The sequence below is a fragment of the Rhinolophus ferrumequinum genome, chromosome 3, assembly GCF_004115265.2.
Source record: "Rhinolophus ferrumequinum isolate MPI-CBG mRhiFer1 chromosome 3, mRhiFer1_v1.p, whole genome shotgun sequence".
NCBI lineage: Eukaryota > Metazoa > Chordata > Mammalia > Chiroptera > Rhinolophidae > Rhinolophus > Rhinolophus ferrumequinum.
This window is the reverse complement of record NC_046286.1, coordinates 25,976,859-25,992,787: the sequence shown is the minus strand read 5'-3', so window position 1 is coordinate 25,992,787 and position 15,929 is coordinate 25,976,859. Positions and strand designations below refer to the sequence as shown.

Sequence of the window (15,929 nt, the reverse complement as noted above, 5' to 3'; positions counted from 1 at the left end):
CTTACCCCATTATTAACATTCTCCATCAGAGTGGTATCTTTATAATAATTGATAACCTACGTTGACACATCATTGTCACCCAAAGTCCGTAACTTACATTAGGGTTCACTCTTGATGTTGTACATTCTATGGATTTTGACAAATGTATAATGGCATATATTGCTCTAGAATGAGTATTTATGTCCCACTAAAGTGTTGTAATCCTAATCCTCAAGGTATTAGGAGGTGGGGCTTTGGGATGATTGGATCATGATGTTGGAGCCCCCATGCCTGGAATTAGTTCCCTTAGAAAGGAGAGAAATCCCTCACTCCTTCTGCCATGCGAGGACTTCTGCCATGTGGGCATAGGGAGAAAAAGAAGTCCATCTATGAACTAAGAAGTACGTTCTCACCAGACACTGAATCTGCCAGCTCCTTCATCTTGGACTTCCCAACTTCCAGAACTGTGATAAATAAATTTCCATTGTTTATACACCACTTAGTCTATGATAGTCTGTAATCACAGCCTGAAGGGACTAAGACATGTATACACCATTACTGTATTAAACAAAATAGTTTATTACTGCCCTGAAATGATTTGTGTTCCACCTATTTATCCCTGTCTCTCCTCTAACCCCTCGCAACCAGTAGTCCTTTTATGATGTTCATAGTTTTGCCTTTTTCAGAATGTCATACAGTTGGAACCATATAGTATGTAGCCTTTTCAGATTGGCTACTTTCATATGTATTTAAGTTTTCTCCCTGTCTTTTCATGCCTTGAAATCTGATTTCCTTTTAGTGTTGAATAGTATTCCATTGCCTGGATGGACCACAGTTTGTTTATCCATTCACCTACTGAAGGACATGTTGGTTGCCTCCAAGTTTTGGTTATTATGAGTAAACTGCTACAAACATTGGTGTGCAATTTTTTTTTGTGGACATTTCTTTTCAGCTCCTTTGGATAAATACCAAGGAGTACAATTGCTGGATTGTGTGGTAAGAGCATGTTTAGTTTTGTACAAAAACCACCAAAGTTGCTTCCAAAGTGACTGCACCATTTTGCATTCCCACGAGGAATGTATGAGTTCCTGTTGCTTTACATCCTCACCGCTATCATTTAGTGTTGTCAGAGTTTTGGATTTTTGCCACTTTAATAGGGGTATAGTTCTATGTCATTGTTGTTTTCATTTTCAATTGACTAACAGCATATAATGTTGAGCACCATTTTATATACTTATTATCAATCTATATGTATTCTTTGGTGAGTTATCTGTTCAGATCTTTTGTCCATTTTTTTTATTGTTGAATTTTAAAGTCTATTTTATATTTTGGATAACAGTCCTTTATCTGATACGCTTTTTGCAAACATTTTTTTTTCCCCCAGTCTGTGGCTTGTGTTTTAATTCTCTTGAAATCCTGATTGATTTTTAAATTTATCCTGCATTATTTTTCAGTTTATTTTTTAGTTTTCAAATCAGTATTGTATTGAGGGTGATAATGAACATAAATGTTTCTTCGTAATGCTTAGTTAGGCAGAACTTAACAATTCGTCCAATATTAGTTTGCATAAGTATACTACAATTATATACTAAATAGGGACAAAACAGAAGTTGATATATCTAGAAAGCTTGGGCGGAAACCCAAAACTCTATTTGAGTTGCAAATAATTTAGAGGAATTGCAAGAGTAATTTGGTGAGAGTTGGATTCTCTTCTTCACATGCACGCCTCCACCTATATAAACATCAATAATTTAGAACAGTATAGGTCTCTAAGTCAACAAGATTTTACAAATATATTTTTTTGCTTTTTAAGAACATGGCCAAAAGAAAATCACTCAAATTGTATTCTAGGCCTCAAAATGGCTGATTTGCAAGCATCAGGCAAGTATGTTTAAGTTTAGAATTAAGTGTGTTTTAAAAATCTGTGGAGATCAGACCTTCTGACAGAATGTTTTTGTTCATTGTAAAAGCAATATCTGGGGATGTATTTCTATTCTATAAATTGTCTGGGGGGTGATGGAGGAAAGAGAACCATAGATCTGCTCTGTACTTACTGATGCTTTGGAAGCAATATCCGTGATGGTGCAGAAGACAGCCAATTAATGGCTTTTGTGGTTTGCTAAATGCCTGAGTAAAGTTGAAGTGTTTAATAACCACAAAAGCCCTTTACTGCCATGAGCGTCCAAAGACTCCAGTTGTAATTCATATTCTACACTAGCATTAATGCTGGTACAACAAACCAAAATGTAAATCTCTTTTTTAAAATATTCTCTTTCTCCTCTTGAGGGTTTGTTGATACTATTTTTTAAATCTGTTTTCCTTTCTATTTCTCTGTTTATCTCAGTGACTTTGTAGCAAAGAAAAATATAAGACAAGATGACTTACAAAGCCAAGTGTTACTTGACTGTGTGTTTTACAGAGAAAGTATTATGTAAATAGACAAGGAGACAGCACATTTCCATGTGCACATAGGACTTTAGCCATTTGTATTTTGATTCTACAGTGGCAAAGTAAAAATCCAGTGGCCTGAGCTTCTATTGCTATCCACAGTAGCCTTCTTCATGAGAAAGTCTTGTGGAGATAACCTTTGGGATCATTTAGTTAGATCATTACTCCCACTCTTTCATTTTCCAGGTAGGAAAATGAGCTCAGAAACGACTTGTTCAAAGAGACAAAATTAGTTAAGAGTAAAACTTGAATTTTGTCCTTGTTCCAACCTCCATGGTTTCATGTCTGGACTGCTATAAAAATCTTCTACAATAATTCAGTTTCTGTACAAGGACTGAATGACATCCGTCCAACTCCAGCCCCTCATTCATGTCCCTGAGGGATCCTTCTAAAGCCTGTCCGTGGTGATGCCAATCGGTGAGGACTAATTGTCTTGGGAAGACAAGGCTCCAGTCTCCCAACCTATGTTCCATCCACTCAGCCTTCTACTGTCCACCTCAGACATGATGCTTTAGGAATATTGGATTATTAACTGTTCCCTAACCCTATCATTTTTCTGTCATGGCTTCATAACTTTATACATGGAAATCTGCCTGAATTGTTCTTTTTGACCTCTGACTGACAACCTTTCACCTCTATCTATTTGATCCCTAAATGTCTACATGTAAAGGTATTTATTTGTCCCTTTTAGGATTAACAGACTATGTCTCTTGTCTCTTTTATGTTTTCTTAAGCCGGGTTCTTAAAAATTTGCATGACTGTCCAGAAGATAATCTACTCACATAGGAGAGAATCACATCACGCATTAGAAACCCCCAATTTAAAAAGGCTCTGTGTTGAGAGACAAAATTTGATTTATTTTATAAGAATAGAGAGAGACAAGAGGAAAACACATTCATTAACTTTCCATCTCAGTGATGACACCACTGAATCAGTTGCACAGAACGGAAACGTAGGAGTCACCTTTGAGGCCACCCTTTTTTTTTTTTTTTTTTTTGTAACTCTCTAATCTGTGAACAATCTCTGCCAGTTCTACCTCCCACTACATCCACAGTTATCCCATGGGTCTTCCTCTCTACCACCTTCCATGGTGGCAGCAGAGACAACTGCAGGTCAAGGCACGTGCTGCTATAATAGTGGGTTTACCTCTCTCCCAGGTTACACTCCAGTTCGATTTTAACCCATTTTCCTCATAGCAGCTGGAATATCCCCGTTAGGATATAAAACTGGTGGTTTCACTGGACAGTTAAACACTACCTAGGCCTTTTTCTTATATTCAGCCTGAAGCCAAGAAGAATCTCCATGATCTAGCCCCTGCCTGCTTATCTGACTTAGTATCACTCTCTCATTTGCTCTCTAAATTCCTGATACACATGCACTTGCATTCTCTGAGGTCCTTAAAAGAGGCTCAGCTCCTTCCTGGCTCATTGCCATTGCAGCCCAGCTACCTAGTGATCCACAGCTTCACAGGGCAGGCTCCTTTTCATTTTACATCTCAGTTTTTATATTACCGCTTCAGAGAGACTGTGGCTGACTTCCCATCTAACCCAATGTCCACAGTGCCTCAATCATGCTTCTCTGTTCTTTTTTTTTTTTCTTTCACAGTATATTTCTTCCTGAAATGAACTTGCTTATTTTGTTCAGTGAGGAAAGCAGTGAGTCCCAAATGCTCCCTTCTCAGTTCTTGGCCTTGTTACGTTTATACAGGTTCAGTAGAAACCCTGCTGTCCATCCCTAGCACTAACTGGTACGAGCCTGTACTGCTGACACTCTCGAGCAAAATAAGAATTCTATCTTCAGGCAAAGGACATAGTGTCCAGATGTTGTTTGGTGCTGTATTTCGTAGAAAATAAAGGAAAAGTGAAGCTCCTTTGGCAGATCTCCACCTCTCGAGAGCCTATAATTTCTCTCATTGGAATGAAAACAAATCAGAGTATAACCTTAATAACAGCGCAGAACTAATGCTGATGAATCCTAGAGTATGTTCTTAATGAAACAATTAAATGGTTACCTTCTCCCAATCAGTTTGCAGAATAAATTTTAAAAATAAGTGGGGAAGGGGGTTAGGGAAGGATTGTGACCTAAATGCTAATTCTTGATACCACTTCAACCATGTCTTTTTTTTAAATTAATTATTATTATTATTTTTAGTTTTAGGTGTACAAAACAACATAGTGATTAAACATTTATATATCTCACAAAGTAATAACCCCAATAAATCTATTACCCATCTGATACTGTACAGTTATTACAGTATTAATGACTGTATTCCTTATGCTGTACTTTATATCCCTGTGACTATTTTTTTTAATTATAGTTGACATTCAAGATTATTTTGTATTAGTTTCAAATATACAGCATAGTGGTTAGACATTTATACAATTTATGCAATGATCTGCCCGATTAGTCTAGTACCCACCTGGCACTAAACATAGTTGTTACAACCTTATTGACTATATTCTCTATGCTGTAATTTACATCCCTGTGACTATTTTGTAACTACCAATTTGCACTTCTTAATCCCTTCACTTTTTTCACCCAGCTCCCCAAACCCACTCCCCACTGGCAGCCATCAGTTTGTTCTCTGTATCTATGAGTCTGTTTCTGTTTTGTTTGTTTCATTTGTTCTGTTCTTTAGATTCCACATATAAGTGAGATCATATGGTATTTGTCTTTCTCAATCTGACTTATTTCACTGTGATGAAGCACTTGTGTGAGGACAGAGCGAGGAGTGCAGTTTCCAGGCTCTCAGCCTCACGTGGAAAGGTGCTGGCTCGAGTAGTAGATGGCCGTCAGCTGGTGCTAATTGACCGTCATCTGTAACCAGTTAGCCAATTAGCCACTGATAACTGCCGCGGCTGCTCTGGTGAGTCAGAGAGTCGAGTAGAGAGTGGGTTAGTCGGTTGGCAGGCAGAGAAGCGGACAGCAGGTTGCAGGTCGTGTGACTCCAGCCTCCAGCAAAACTGTAGTGGTATGACTCCCTACCTATGGCTCCGTGGGTGTTCCTTTTTGGCCTAGCCATATCCTGCGTTCTTATGTGGGGAGTGGGAGCAGAGACCCCGCAGGCAGCCTCGCACAACAAATGGCACAGCAAGCAGGGTCTCCCGCATGACGGTGTGCCTCCTGCTCCCTGTGTCTCCAAAACAGCTGCAGTGAGAACATAGTGGTATGACTCCCCTATCTATGGCTCCGTGGGTGTTCCTTTTTGGCCTAGCCATAGCCTACGTTCTTGTGTGGGGAGCGAGACCAGAGTCCCTCTATGACAGATACTCTCAGTCCTGCTTGCCTTTTCTCATCTTCTGTGCTATATTCTCCTTTCCCATATGGCAATGATTCCATTCTCGTCTAACACATTGTTTGAAAAAGTGGCACTTTCATTATTTTTAAGGACTACTCTGTTCAATATGATTAAATATTCAGGAAGAATACTATGCAAAGTTTTTTTTTTTTTAAGATTAAATTTGGAGGTCACTAGAAGCTGCCAAATAAAAAGATAATTAAAAAAAAATAATGCACAACATATTTTGTACTGTTTTCCAAGATTTTTTTAAAGGTTACCATGACTGAGTAGGTTGTTTTCCTGATTAAATGATAGAGTAGAAGGAATCATTGTAACATTTTCATTTGAGTGAAAGCAAAGGGGAACTTCTAGGAACGATTTTCTCATGAGCCATCTATATATATCACTCTCCTCATTTAACACTTTTCTTTCTAAAACAGAAATCTAGAGTTCAGTATTTTAAAAAATAAAACAAGAAAAGTAGCAACCACCGAAATAGTAGTAGTGTTTAGTAAACATTAGTAAAATATTGGGAATAAAATATTTTTTAAAGCAACAAAAAGAATCAAAGTTGACTTGAGTAGACACTGTTACAGATAATATTTAAAAGCCTTCTCTCTTTGCCTAAGTATTTTATTGAAATCTTGCTTGTTCTGGCATTTGATGAACAAGTGTAGGGATCTAGTCATCTATATTCACTTCACTCAAGCTCCACTGGTTCAGTTTACTGTGTTAGTAGTTCCTGGCACTAACTTGCTACTCAAAAATACATTGAATAAATAAAATGATTATTATAGCAAAACTCCTTTAGGCACTGTAAAAAAAAAAAATCTGGCTGGTTAGATTCCTTACTATCTTGAATATATATATTTCCTTTGTCTAGGAGAAGGGCTAGAGTTTCAAGGTTATGGATAAAAATCACTGACATGGACCATATGCTGTCAATGTACAGAATTTACAGTCTCCTCTAAATATATCCTTATGATTTCAGTGTTAAGAAGAATTTGAGCCCATTGGATCAGTGTACCAATTATCATCACCTCTCTGTTAACAAAGCGTTCACTTTTTGTACTTGTGAATTAATGTAGATATAATATGCCAAAGTATTAAACTAATGCCTGTTTCAATTTAAAATGCAGATAGAGCTCCTGTATCCTGTGCAAATTAACTTGGCAGGAAAATTTGCTGAACAAAACAGTCATTTTGACTCTACATAAAAAATGTAACTTGGTATTTGTGAAAAGCAGCCCAAATCTCTTATATAATATGATCTAAGTATTTATCTACCAGCCTAAATTAATCCTGAGGTAGTGACTGACTTGATAACTAGGGTGGATGAAGGTACACCACCAAATACATGCGTTATTTGGTGCTCATTCAAAAGGTCTTGGTTCCTAGAGCTCATATATCAGTGGCCAATGTTTACTAAGTTAAAACAAGGTAGAAAACAAGCCTTTCTGATATTGTAAAATATCTACATAAAATCTGTATAGTTATTATCCTATTTTTGATGGTTGTTACATAGTGTGCAATATGACTTTAATAATGGGAAAAAAGGAGAAAACATTCTTGAGTGACAGAAATTACCTTAAGTAGCAGTTCTATATAGAAAGTCCACAACATTTTTACTTTGTGATATTCAATGTCCTTTGGTAAATAAGCTTTATAAAGTCTTTATACAGACCTTATGCAGAATCATGCACTGAGCTTAACAAATCTTAATTGACTGTATTTTGATCACATTTTATTAATAAGTTTTTCTGATCCCTGTGTTGGCTAAGAGATATTGTCTAATAGCTTAAGATATTTCACTAAATAATATTCAGGACAGCACTTGTTGTTTTCTGGAAGCGCTTCCTACCCATTCCAACTTATCTACAGGTTTGATATTGGCATAAGACCCATTACCTCCTGCATGTTCTTTTTATTGCTCTGGTGAAAGTGTCCTAACCTAACTGTTTGTAAGGGCTGAGGAAATCTCAGGTCTCTTTGTCATGGCCCAGATGGGTTACAGTCTGCATATCATTCTCCCCTGATGTCGTCTGATAGTCTTGGCATTGGTAGAGCCAAGTATACGTTCACATGTAACCAGTGGTTATAATCACAGTTTTAAATGTGCAGCAATTGTGCCCCTGGTAGTCTCAGAGGACGGAATTTGGCAGGAAAATGGTCCCCCCAGGTAGCCTGTCTACACCTGTCATTACCTGGCATCTATTCGCAAGTGAAATAATCTCCCCAATTTGTATTTGGGCAAAATTCCATCATAGCAGATGGACATGAGTGCATGTAACTGGGAAATTATGCATATACATTAAATATGTGGACTATGAGCATGAGTCCTTTCTAGGAACATCCAAACATCTGTCTGCTCTGAGCTTTTGTGGATACTGTTTACACCATATGCCATCACAGAGGGAGAGCCTTGTTGGAGATGCAAAAAGAAACACTCATGAATTTTATGAAAATTGTTCCATAGGTCGACTTTGCCTCACCCTGAGCAAAAGGAACATACAAGTATTGTGAATATCTTTGTTATTATATTATTTCAAGATATCAAATTTTAAGACCTGATTTTGGTAGCAAAAATGACTCTTTGGGATATTACAGGAAAATTAAAGTTTGGATCAATGTTTAAAATGTCTTTGTATGATATACTTGTGTTATTTAGGCCTTGATAGATTCATTTTATGGTTCACTATTACTTATTTAAATTGCTTTTGTTTGAAACCAAATCTACATCAAACCAATCAGCATTTTTAAAGCAACTTTATGACTCATGTTGCAAGGCAAGGAGTATTTTTAGTGTGTGTATGTTTTATTTACTGCAGCTGTACCCAAAGTAGTAAAGCATTCTTTATTATTTGAAGGGTGGAATCTCAGTAATTTGGAATGCTATTGAAAATAATATTAAGGTTTATCCATAATTACAAGTTTCATTTTTTTTTGACAAGAACATTATCTTCATAATGTGGGTATGCCTTATTTTTTTTTAATTTTGAAATATTCCAGTTTTGCATACAAATTAAAGGAATATATTGTTTTGTTTTAAGATTTATTTTAAATGACTGAAAATTATTTTCTTTTGTTTTATTCATCCTGAATTGTCATAAATGTACCTTTCTTTGTTCCTAATGAACTTTTACATGCTTAGGTGATTATTTTTCTCTCTATCTCTTTCTTTCTCAAAGGTCTTTTAATATTAAAGTCATAAATAAAATAATAATAAAATAATATCATTAAAGTACAAATTAGTAGTATTTATGAACTCATATTTTTACTTTTTAATGAATATCTGTGTTAGCAAATTTAACATACAAATTAAAATTCCATAAAACTACAACCGCCCATTTATATGTATATTTCTTATGACTCCAGAACCTTAGAAGTCAATACTACTCAAATGAACTAATGTGTCGTCTATTTCTGATAAGATAACATGTAAGAATTTTATTATGGAACATGCTCTGTGACAAACAAACAAGGAGGGAGCCAAGGAAGGCTAGAGAGCCTTCTCACTACATCTGACACAAAGGAAAGACAGAAGGAAGCTCCTAGACTTGCTGGTGCAATGACATTAAAGGGAAGTTCTTTGTGATTATATAATGAATTAGGCTCCACCCACATTATATTTTCTGATTCTGGCATAAATATATATATGCTCTCAATAATTTTTACGTATATTGAATTCATCTGCAGTTTATTTTTTGTCCCAACCTTCAATGTTGCCAATAATGAAAATCCATCCCTTTTTACAATTCATAAGGACCCTGAGAGTCCATGGGTTTTCCTTAGATAAGAAGCTGCAAAGATTCCTTTTCTTATTAGGAATATACTATGGAAAAGTATGGAATTTTTCATTTTGATGTGGCCAGTCAGTTCACTCAGAAGTAGCAATTCATGCATTTTCCCTGATCCTAATAAAATAATAGACATGTTTATGCTTTAGTTTGGTTGTTCCCTGAATGTGAAAATACAGGTGTAGAAATTAAATAATATATGACTGGTTAGAAACTGTAATTTTCTACTGTATACCTCTTCTGCCAGCAACTGTGTTGAGCCCATTATTATTATAATCAGGTGCTTAAGAGGATAAACATGAAAGAAACATGTTAAAAATAAGAAAATAAATGCTTTGGTATAACTAGTATTTTTGCTTGTAATCAAGGCAGTTTTTGGAGCATGGGGTAAAGCTATGCACTAGAAATCCTTGTAGGCTGAATGCAACCCTACAGTTCTCTAGACAGAGGTGTATAGGTGAGTGTACACAGTTTTCATTTAATGTCACTGTAATGTATATGAGCAGAACTAAACTGACATCATTTGATGAGATAATAGACTTGAATTTTGGTCTAAGACTCAAATATTTCTGTTATCTTGCCCTTTACAAATATTTCTAGACTAAACTCCTAGACCTCTCTTTAACACTGGGAAACCCACTAGATTGATTTGATTTAACCGTATGTTTACTGAAAAAGAATGTAATCAGATTGGCCATTTGGCAAAAATCCTTGCGGGGAATTTAGTCCTTTCCAAAATGTCCATAGGGACATTTGGTCCACGCCCAAAAGATTCTTGATATTTGCTGACGTATTAACACACCAGGAATCATGAGATCCTATCCTCAACTTATCCTTTGTGCATTTCAATTATTGTAGGATTCTTCTTCAGTAATCATGGTTAATATAAGTCCTGCTCTTTTGCAGCATTTGAACCTCAACCATCTACCTAACCCCATAAGCCGTTACTAGCTAGGCTGCCAAGGCAAGAAGGATTGTTATTGGCAATACAGCCGCAATACAATTATTGGACCAATAAAAATAATATTTTTGTGTTAATTCTGTAAACCAAAAGTATAAAGAAACATTATGGTTTATTTGAACCCAGGTACATTTTCTAAGCATGGACATTTTTGACAGGACCAAATATCAAGGACCATTTGGTGTGGACCAAATAAACTCATGGATGTTTTGGACAGGCCCAAATGTTCACTAATCAGCAAAAATAACCAATTACTCAGTTTTGTGGTGTGTAACCAGGTGCATGTGTGTACATGTATTAGTAAAAGGTAAAACAATAAGACTGACACTTGTTGTTTTGAAGATAGCATTCATCTTTAGTGATTCAGATCCACTCTTTGGTCCTGTTGAGATGACTGATACATTTTCACATTGATGAAGGAGAGAGATAGTCCGTTTGACTTTGACTGAATCTCTGGTTATTACTGTGATATTGGCCTTCTGCTATGGCTATCGCTTTCCATCAGTCCAATGCTAGAACACAGAAAATTTCTTATTTTTAAACATTGCCCATCAATTTGTTTGGTTGGATTTACACAGCTTCCCAGTTGTGTGAAATTGTGCTCTATTATTTGTACTTTTTTTTAATGATTTTAACTCATGGTCAGTATGTACTTTGGGACTTGAGAGTGCCCCCTTTTTGGTTTATACATCAGGAGCTATAAGAGTATCATGCAGTCATTCAAGTTGTTTTTCAGCAATTCCCTTGTTAGAAATCATAACCTTGGTGCATTCTAAGATCTTGTTCTATATTGCTGTTTTCCGTTTTCTGGATAACACATCAAGTGGTATCCTAGCAAATCTCATGTGATTTCTTGCTGAGTAGTTACTTCCTTGATAAAAGAAGCAACTAAAATGTCTCTATATAAAAACAAGAATTTGAAGTATATACACTTTTAAGTCGTTTTAGATTTTTGTATACAAGGCTCCAGAAAATAAATGAAAATTTTTCTTTCTTACTGTGTTTGTTAAGCTCAAAGAACCTCATGCCCCATTTTTAACTTGTCAAGTCATGTTTTTGTTTTTTGTTTTTGTTTTTCCTTTTAGGACTACAATGATGAAATTCGTCAAGAACAACTACGTGAATTATCTTACTTAAATGGCTCAGAGGACTCTGGTCGTGGCAGAGGCATTCGAGGCAGAGGGATCAGAATAGCTCCCACAACTCCTTCAAGGTACATTAGTTTTTACTTAAAGTAAATTAACAGCCAGTGAAGATGGCGATCTTTTTGCTGGCCTCCTCTCTCACGTAATCACAGCAAGGAATCAACAACAACATCAGCAACAATAACCACCACCGCTACAAAAACAGTAACAACAAATGCTTATATAGAACAAAAGAACTTTCCAAAATTAACTCATCAAGTCCTCCATACTGGGGTTAAATATTATTTACATGTGAGAAATTGAGGTACAGAAACATGTAAGGAATTTTCCCAAGGTCACACAGGTAATTGGACTCCAGAATTCACAGTTGGAGCTCTTAACAACTGTCCTAAGAAAGTAAGAAGAGAAAACCTGAGTCTCTATGTTTTGGTTCTGTCCACAGGTTAAGGCATGCAGATGATACAGTCATTTGTCTTTTGAACCAAGATAACCTTTCATGAAGAGAAACTTATACATTTTGTCTGTGCCTTAAGTGGCCCTTGAATTGACATAATGTTGTCAGATTGGTGGAAAGATAGGTGATAAAGATAGATATACAGATGATAGATGATAGATAGATAGATAGATAGATAGATAGATAGATAGATAGATAGATGATAGATAGATAGATAGATAGATAGATAGATAGATAGATAGATAGATAGATAGATAGAAGAAAAATAGATATTTAGATAGATAGATAATATATATTCCAACGGTACAGAACTCTGGAAGCTCACTTCTTGCATGGAAGATGGTAAGAGTATTTAAAGTTTAGTTACATTTGACATTGCAGTGTCTTTGGTCATCAGAGAACATTTGTTTTGTCAGAGAACGTTCTGCATTTGTCAAGCTTTCAACAGAAAGCATTGGTTTGCAAAGAGGTAAAGTGAAAAATACTCACAGCCTTCACACACAGACTATGCAATTCCGTCATTCTCTCACCCTATTATAGTTGGCCTTCAAATCTCTAAAGGACATAGATCTAGAATATTATTTCATATATTGTATAAAAATACCTTTAAGAGGTTCTAAGACACTTTGCTGATTCAATTTATTTATTAAATTATGCCCCAAATATTTTCAACCACCACTGTCAAAAGATTACTACTTTAATAAATATTTAAATCATAAATACCTCAGTTTCAAACTTATCATAAAAAAAGTTAAGAATAATAAATTTCCAAATAAAATACCAAGGCAGTAACAATCTAAAAGTAAAAGGTGGCAGTTCTGGAAATTACATGTGACTACAGGAAAAACTTCTGAAGTGTTCTAGAGCTTATTTTTACATTTTTACCTTTAAAAATTGGAAAAAAAGACAGACCTCTCTAATGCTATCTAGAAACATTTGTTTATTGCTAAAAGTTAATGTGACATAACTTTTTATAAGTATATTTTTTATGGAATCAGCATTTTAATAAAACCTTATATGGTTCTAACCTCATCATGATAGGTGGTGAAATGACATAGCAGGTACCTTAACTGATTAAATCATATGGTTTGAATCATAAACTTGTTACTCTTTATAGTTAAAAAAATGTATGTCTACAAAGGAGATAAGTTTGTTTTTACTCTGTATTATTTGAAATTGGGACCACTTTTAAAAATAATCATTAACCTGCTTATGATATTATAAAATCATTGTATTAATAGATTTTATCTTGTTATTGATGTTCCTTAATGTAATATTACATTTGCCATATTTGAGTGAACCCTATAAGATTTCAATTTCAGTAAAGTTTTATATTAAAATTTTAATCTCTTTGATGATTTAATAAAAATAGTGCATTATGGACCAGATTTTTAATTATCTTAAAAATTTGATTGAACGCTTTTGTTTTTTTAATATCCCATATATCATACAGATCTAATACTGCATCTATAAAAAGAAAAGAAAAATTAATGTTGAAAATTAAACCTCGCTTCCAATACTGCGTTGATATGTTTAATGTATTAACAGTAAATGGAGCAGAACTCTTGTCTTCTCTACAAAACCACATGACAAAATGTATCTACAAATAAAGAAGAATAAGGAAACCACTAAACAGAAAATCATATCGATCAGAAAGCTCCTAAACACATAAGTTAATAGATGCTAACTTGTACATATATATAGTAAGTTACAAATTGATTATGTTATTCAGTTACACTTATATTAAAAAAGGTTGGTACCTGGAATATTTTTAAACGTATATAATAATCTGTTGAAAATTTATTTAATTAGAGGAATTTATGTTTCAATAGACACATCTATGAAAACTAATTTTGTAATAATACATACCAGAGAAAAAGCATTACCGGAGAAAAAGCATTACATATATATATTATAATAATTTATATCACATAACTGAAGAATTAAGATATATGGCATCTCTAACACACATCACCACTATACTTTGAGTGAGAGCAAACAGTGGAAAATAAAATATTAAGGGCAGATTTTGAAGGCTTTTTTTAATTATAGTGAGAATGAATGCACAGAACTAATGGAGTTTATTAAGGAGGGAAATAATCATATTTGTTTCTAAAGAAAGACTGCTCTGTCACCGCTGTGGGTGATAGAGAAAAATTAGAGCAATGAGAGGAAGAGAGAGACAGAAACAGAGAGACACTGACTCCTGGAAGGGAGAAGACAAGTCCATTATCCAAAAGAGAAATGAACACCACTTGGAGTGTAGAAATATAGGAGTAGATCAGAGATTAGAATTTATAGGAAGTAGTGCCCAATTAGATGTTGGAGAAGAAAGATGGCCCAAGACAAGGATAGCTCTGTGATGTCTAGCCCGGTTAGAGATTATTATATCCTCAACTAAATTAGGTGAATGGCCAAGTTAAATGAATACTATAATTATTCCTATAATTAATCCTAGCTCTATGAATGTGCTAGTGTGACCTTGGGAAGGTAACCTGTACTTTCTGCACCTTGGTTCTCAACCTTTAAAATCGCTTAGAAATGGCTACATGACAAGCTAGTCAAGATTTTTCAAATTAGATGATGCTTATAAAGCAGGGAGGCTCCCAGACAGTGTGCATGTTAGAATCACTGAGGGCTTCCTGCCTCTAGAGATTAAGATTTAATTGTCTTTAGGTTGTGGTCTAGAATTTGGAATTTTTCAAAGGTCTTCACATAGCTGTAATATTCAGACACATTAAGGAACCTTTTACATAAAGCCCATGATTTAGATTATGGGATATGTTAGGAAGGAAATAAATAATAGCCATTATTAGAGTTAGGGACTGCAGGGTGCACCATGAGAAAAATAAAGCAGATAGAGGACAGAAAATGGGCACAGCATATTCCAAGGTGGGACCAGGAATAGAGAAACCAGTGAAGGAGGTCGAGGAGTAAAAACGAGGAGGGATGACATGTGGAGAAAAGCTGAGACGTAAAATCCAAAGAAGGCATTTTCTAGATAGTAGTCCACGTGATAAATATAAGGGAGGTGCAGTGGAATAGGGGTTAAATGAACCCAGTGCATTTTGAAATCAGTAGCCTACTGGAAAGCTCAGTCAAGAATATTTCCAACAAAGTGGCAAAAGCAATTTTTTACATTATATTCAATTCAAGAATGAGCAGAGGTTGAAGAATTAAAGATGGCAGACTTATAAGAAGCCAGAAACATGAAGGAAAAAAATACTGTGGTATGGATTCAGTCAGGGACTCTATCCTAAATAAGATGGCATGAACCTTGAGTTGGATTGGAGAGAAGAGCTATGGGGTTAATATTCCAGGGAAAGGACATAGTCGAAAGGAGGTAATGAGTCAGATTCAAGAGACAGGAATCCTAGGACTACATGTCTGGGAGACAGTTTACAAAACAATTAAATTTGATGCAAACATCACACAATTGTAAAACAGGAAGAACTGTTACAGATTCAGAAATCTGATTTTACCCATTAGGAAAAATAACCCCCTCAGGCCCAGGGAGTTTAATACTTACCTGTGATCATTCAATGGTATACCCCGGACTCGTGACTATTGTTTAAAGTAGGGTGACATATAATTTACTAGCGACACGTGGATACTTTTGAGAGGGTTAAAATGCTAAACTAAATAGAAAGCTAGGATAACAGTTGTAAATCAGAACTATTCTGGGCAAAGCTGAACGTATGCTCACCCAATTTATGAGGAAATAGGTGCTTGGCTTAGTGAAGGTAATGTTGCTCTTTGCATCCTTTGTTATATGTGTGTTTTTATCTTACTGTGATAATACAAAATATTGCATTATATTATGGTAATGTAGAATATTGTCTCTTTAGCTATGTTAAGCTTGAAG

General features: G+C 35.3%; 1 protein-coding gene across 2 annotated transcripts in view; it reads left to right on the top strand.

Moving 5' to 3' along the window:
- Positions 1–15,929, top strand: part of KHDRBS2 (KH RNA binding domain containing, signal transduction associated 2) — a 518,678-nt gene that overhangs the window by 307,753 nt on the left and 194,996 nt on the right. For both annotated transcript variants that reach the window (XR_004421664.1, XM_033093385.1), the window contains exon 5: positions 11,551–11,678. Coding sequence is in view for 1 of the 2 variants with exons in the window: in XM_033093385.1 (XP_032949276.1) it covers positions 11,551–11,678 (128 nt within the window). In the remaining variant the exon portion in view is untranslated. The remainder of the gene's footprint in view (positions 1–11,550; positions 11,679–15,929) is intronic.